The sequence below is a fragment of the Gossypium hirsutum genome, chromosome D01 (genome assembly GCF_007990345.1).
Source record: "Gossypium hirsutum isolate 1008001.06 chromosome D01, Gossypium_hirsutum_v2.1, whole genome shotgun sequence".
NCBI lineage: Eukaryota > Viridiplantae > Streptophyta > Magnoliopsida > Malvales > Malvaceae > Gossypium > Gossypium hirsutum.
The window spans coordinates 20,752,956-20,758,971 of NC_053437.1; the positions used below are offsets into that span (position 1 = coordinate 20,752,956).

Genomic DNA, 6,016 nt, shown 5'->3' on the forward strand with positions numbered 1-6,016 from the left:
AATATATACATACACATGTACGTATATATAGATTTCCCTGATATTCAAACATTGCCTCATTATTGATACAAATTGTTGGTAAAATTATTATAGAGGCCCTTATATTAGAAGTTAAATTATATTTTTTCCTTCCACTAAAAAATGGGGAAATTAGTCCTAGTTCTTTAGTTCAAAGAGCATATTGGTCCTCTTTGTTAAAAATTTCATCCATTTGTACTGTTAAAAATTGGCATGGTTGACAGAACAACAAGACTGTAATACATGGCATGCCATTTGTACATCATGCTGACGTACAATGACTAGTTTTTAACAGTAGAAATGGATGAAAATTTAAACAGAATGACTAATGTACTCTTTGATTTAACGTATAAGGACCAATTTACTCATATTTTTAACAGAAGGGACAAAATGCTATTCGACTCCTAATATAGGACCTCCATATAACTTTTACCCAAATTGTTTGATTATTTTAGAATCCTGTGTATAGCAGCTTCAGTATGGTAATGTTTTATCATTAAGCTTTGGCACCAGAGTGGTTAATGTAACCATTACTTTATCTTTTGTCCAGTTTAGAGTTTTTGGGTCCAGGACTTTGGCTTGATTCTTCCATAGTTTTGGCTAAGATTTTGAGGTCCGCCAATCAAAACTTATGTGTAAAAGGATCGAAATAATATGGCCTTCTTTTAAGGGACTGATCAGCAAGAAATATTCAAATATATATATAAGATATTAAACATGACTGTTTTAAATAATAATAAAAAAACAAAATTTCAGATAACATTCATCCTAATTTTGACAATCTTGATTTAAAATTCACAAAATATGTAATGGTATCAAAATAGAAATTTTTTGGGAGACTGAGAAGAGAATAAATAAATGGCTGTGCAGGGTTAGCCCCACTGTTACTAACATGCATGGCCATAATATTTCAAGGCAAGGCCAGGCAATGGGCAAAAGAGAGAGGTAATGGTTTGATGAAATGGGATGTTGTGTTTAGCTAACATGGAAGTGAAGCTTCTTTTGCAGTGAATTATCCCAAGCTGCGGTCCTTTTTTACCATAAACGTCAAACTCATTAATGTTAATAGGTCAAAAAGGATGAGATTGAGATTTGAGATGTTTAGTAGCACCAACTCTTTCTTTTATCTTTCATGTTGGTATTATTTTAAATATGCATTCTTTTTTACTATTTTTTCTCTAAAAGCCTTTAAAATACAATCTAATCTCTACTACACTACTATCTACCAAAAGTTAATAAAAAAAATCAACATAGACATAACAACCAAAATCAAAAGATGTTGTCCCCCAGCTTTTACCTTTCTGTCCCCCTTTTATTTTATTGTGTATTTTTGGTGGAACTATGGGTGTATTTAAAGTATTATAGAGTTACTTGTAATAAGAGTTAGATTACATTTTTATCCTCTCTATTTAAAAAATAGATAAATTAGTTATTATATATTAAATTAAAGAGTAAATTGGTCCTTTGGTTAAAAATTTCATTCATTTCTATTGTTAAAAATCAGTCTCTATAGGTCAGCATGATACATGTGGCATGTCACATGTCAGTGTCACTATCTAGTTATTCCGTTAGGGATGCTAGTTTTTAATAGTATAAATAGATGAAATTTTAACAGAAATGACTAATTTACTCTTCGATTCAATGTACAGAGACTAATTTGTCTATTTTTTTGGTAGGGAAACAAAATGTAATCACTCTTATTACAAAGACCTTTATGATAGTTTTACCAATATATTAGTATAAGTGAAATTTAGCACAACAAGAAAATTTAGTAACAAAAATATAGAGAGCTATGAATATTATATAATAATAAGTTTGAGAATAAAGTCAAGTCTTGATTCCCTAACTTCAGTTTAAAGTGGTAGAATTCATTAAAAAAAAAAAGAGAGTTTAAAGTGGTAGAATGCAGAAGCAAGATGTTGTTGCTGCTGTCCTTTTATGTATCTTCAACAAATTTGAACTTGGATCGATTTTTGTAGTAGCAGAAACAAGACTTTGGGTGGGAAAAATCTTAAAGTAATGGAAAGGCTGTAACTGTAGTATTTTACAAAGTTATATAGTTTTACTTAATAAAATTACAGTTTAATCTTTGGCGATGGGGGGATGCCTTTCATTGTCAAAAAGTAGGGTAGCTCTCATTGACTTTGCATAGGAGGGTTTGGCGTCCCCATATACTTACTGCATTCAAATTAGCAACTTGAACAACCTTTTTTCCAGTAATGAGAATTTTATCCTTAATTTTTTTTTTCAATTTAGTTCTTAATTTTTTGCAAAGTTTAATTTTACTATTTATATTTCAAAGAGAGTCATATTATTTAAGGGAAATATTAATTAAAACATTCTTGTTTAACGATATTGATTTCACAACCTACATTATAGTTCATGTTGACATGACACTATTTGTTTTATACGTCCCTTCAACAGATAATTTAAAATTTATAAAAAGTTCATAAAAAAACATAAAGTACATATTAATTGTCATGATGTTTTAGCCAGTATTTCTATTAAAAAATCAATTCAACCTTTTGAAAGATTGATAATCAAATTTTATTTTTTTTTAAAAATTAAGACTAAATTTAACTAAAAAAATAAGAGTTAAATTGATAAAAGTATAAATATTAAGAGTTATAGTTGAAGGTCTACTCCATTAATAAACAATGAGAAGCCTGTTATAAGTTTTGTATATGTATGTATTTTTATCGGTAGAATAAGATGTTTAATACTTTTTTTTATACAATCATAAATACTTTACGGTCTAAGATCAAACATTAAGTAATGAATAAGCAAGATGTGTTCCAAGGAGGTCAAAACCCCAAAATTATAGTCACAAAATCTGCCGGTGGCCGACAAGACAAAAATGTTCCTTCCATGGCATGCAAACCAACAAATACGTACAAAAGTATAATATAAACACTTCCATGTGTATTTTCAGTCATCTGGACATTCTTTTATGAATAGTGACATTTAAAATAAATAAAAATTATTAACTTCTGAAATTAGCATTATTATGAAGATTAAAACATTAACGCAAAGGACTCTGCATTGCCTATATTCATATATTTCTTTGTTAACATTGTTCCGGTTAAAATGCAAACCATCTCTGCTTGCAAATTTTCTCACCAACCACACATTTCAGATTCAGAAAATAAGCAGAGATGGGAAGCAATTTAACTTGCATCTTTTAATTAAATAAAGAAAAAGAAAGAGAAATATTATTGTGAAGCGGGAAATTTAGTGAAGGAGCTGAGTTTTGATCTTCTTGGAAACAGGGTCTGGTGATGAAACTCCCCATGAATCGTTGGATTCATTAGAAATAAACAACAAATCTATTACGCCATTTGGGCTTTCAGGAATCCACTTGAATCTGCGCTTCTTTGATTGGTTGCCTTCCTCTCTTGTTTTTGTCAATTCTATTATCAATTTACAGGATTCATCTACCTTGTCCTGTTTCAAACATGAACCCAGGATGAACCTTGGAAAAAAAAAAGTAGACAAAATTAATACAAAACAGTACCTTGTTAATTCCCAGGTTGTCTAAAAGCTGGTTTTGGAATTGTACTCTAAGATTAGGTTCAAGCTCAACGCTATCCATAACTTGCAGCATTATAGCAGTGGCCATTGCTGAAGGAAGGTAGCACAAAAACCTTGAATCTGTCAATGAATTTAACAGGAATTTAGATTCAATTCATGATTTTGATAAACAAAAGAAAGGGTTTTTTTTCTTTTTTTTTTTGGGGGGGGGTTGGGGGAGGGTGTAAACCTGAAATGACAGAGAGCAAAATTTGGTCACATCTCCTGAGAAATTCCCAACAAACATGGCCCTTCAATCCAAGCCTCCTTGCAATGTAATGAAGAAATGAAATTGGGGTTATAGGGTTCATTTTCCATTGAAGTGTGGAGAGTACCAAAATCTCCATTCTTTGGATTGTTTTGGCCTCAAAATAATATTTGCTCTCCTCCACCTATACAGATGAGCAAAAACCCAACATCGATAAGCTGAATCAAATGGGAAAAAAAAATCAATGAAAATTTAAAGCACAAACTTGTAAGTCCAGTAGGAGAGGCACTTGGGTTTCTTCCACTTTGGCTGCTAGAGAAAGACAAGCAACAGCACCTAGTTGAGTCATCCATGGTTTGTCAGTTTGGAAAGGGAGGCTAAACAAGAATCTATCGAGATAATTGACAGCAAGAACAGCAGTGAGAGCAGAGAAGGAATGGTGAGCAGTGACTTTCAACATCCAATCCACAGCATTAAAGCGAGCCACAGCTAGTTTCCCATTGGTTTGAAGGCAATTGTACATTTGACTTTGCTCTTCCTTTGAAAGTAAGGAGGAAAGTTCATCATCTTCCCACAACAAGTCCTGCTCTAACAAGATTGGAAATGAGTTTGATTTATTGAAACAACTTTCTTCAACAAAGTGGTCTTCTCCTGTGTCTTCTGAACAATAAAGAGAATCGATAACAAATGGAGAGTTGAAAGCCATTTTTCATCCACCCAAGGAATAATTTCTCAAGATGTTGGTTTCATTTATAAAACAACAGAGGAGAAGATAAAAGAAAGAGCGAGGTTGAACCTTCTGAAGACTGAGGGAAGTAAGCACCAAGGCGAAGGACGTACTTTTCTTCTTTAGTGGGTTGGCTCAACTCATTTAAATAACCTATTCATTATCACAATAATGAATAAAATCCATGTCAAAATACCTTTATTACCATGATAAATATTAGTCATACCAACACAACATGTGACATTCATTAACTTGAATATCACCACTCTCATTCTACTCTAATTTTGTTTTCAAATATTTTATATGTTTAAATATAAAATATAAAATAATTATTTTTTATCTCTTTAATATTAATATATTTAATATAGGACTACGTGAGTTCGAATATATTGAAACACATTATCCCTCTATTTATGGGTTAGGACGGGTTATGAGTAATTTTACTTATTGCGTAAAAAAATAGATATAATCAGAATTTATAATGAAATTATTTAAAAAAATAGATAAATCTCAAAACTATACATGAACTTTAGTCTATTGTGCAATTCAATACAAGTACTTTGGTTTTGTGCAATTTTATGCATGAAATTTTGTTTTGACCAAATTTTCATAAATTATTAACACAATTATTGGTATAACATCATTTTATGTTCATGTATTACATTACACGTATAATTATATTTATCTAATATAAAAATAAATTGATATATTTATTTCTTTAAATGTGCATGATTGAATAAAATTAAAGTTTTATGTATACGTTTGAACTACAATCAAAGTTTCATATGTATAATTACACTAAATTAAAGTTCATGTATCAAATTGTACATTAAATCATAATTAATATATAATTTCGGAATTTATCAAAAAAAAATCATTACATTCGATAATGCTGCCATAGCATTTGATAAGTTGGTTTTCATCTAATTTGGTTTTTTCCTCCTTTTAGTATAAAAAGAAATTCGCACCTACACAGAAAAAAAAATTGGTTTCAAAATCATTGCAAAAATTACTGTAATTAGTACCTTATTAAGAAATTTTATATTTTTTATTAATTTAACTTTCAGAAATATATGTTTTTATCAATTTAATGCTAAATTAGGTTAATGTTTTTTTTAAAAATACACTAATCTCATTTTTAATAAAAAAAAAGTTGTATGTTTTGAGGTTATTACTTTTTTAAATTGAAAAAAAAGGCTAAAATTAGATAAAAGTTTTAAAGTTTATCATGTTTTTTATCAAATTTTGTTAAAAACATTTCTTTTAATTTTAAAGTATATTCTAATAAATATATATAGCTAGGTTTTGTTAAAATTTAATGAAATTATTATTTTAGATTCATATATATATATTTGTAATAAAAATAGAAATATTTTAAATAAATATAACCGTGTTGTAATAAAAAAAAATTGAATATAGCACTAAGATGAAGGACGTACTTTTCTTAGTGGATTGGTTGAGTTCCACAACTAATAAATCATTTAAATAACGTA

At 29.3% G+C, this 6,016-nt stretch overlaps 1 protein-coding gene across 1 annotated transcript; it reads right to left on the reverse strand.

Annotated features, from left to right (window-relative positions):
- Nucleotides 1-3,040: 3,040 nt before the first annotated feature.
- On the reverse strand, nucleotides 3,041-4,708 carry LOC107921272 (cyclin-D3-3). The gene is made up of 4 exons (XM_016851145.2): nucleotides 4,062-4,708; nucleotides 3,779-3,980; nucleotides 3,533-3,669; nucleotides 3,041-3,462 (listed from the first exon to the last, which is right to left on the reverse strand). Exons 1-4 carry the CDS (start codon nucleotides 4,500-4,502, stop codon nucleotides 3,250-3,252), a joined length of 993 nt encoding a protein of 330 aa, XP_016706634.2. The 5' UTR covers nucleotides 4,503-4,708; the 3' UTR covers nucleotides 3,041-3,249.
- Between the last annotated feature and the right edge of the window lie 1,308 nt (nucleotides 4,709-6,016).

Excerpts from the sequence above, each read along its gene's own strand:
- LOC107921272 (XM_016851145.2), bottom strand. The coding sequence starts at position 4,502 with ATGGCTTTCAACTCTCCATTTGTTATCGATTCTCTTTATTGTTCAGAA. Across the intron at positions 3,981-4,061 it reads CTCTCCTACTGGACTTACAA|GTGGAGGAGAGCAAATATTA; the intron begins GTTTGTGCTTTA and ends TCATCTGTATAG. Across the intron at positions 3,463-3,532 it reads ACAACCTGGGAATTAACAAG|GACAAGGTAGATGAATCCTG; the intron begins GTACTGTTTTGT and ends TGTTTGAAACAG.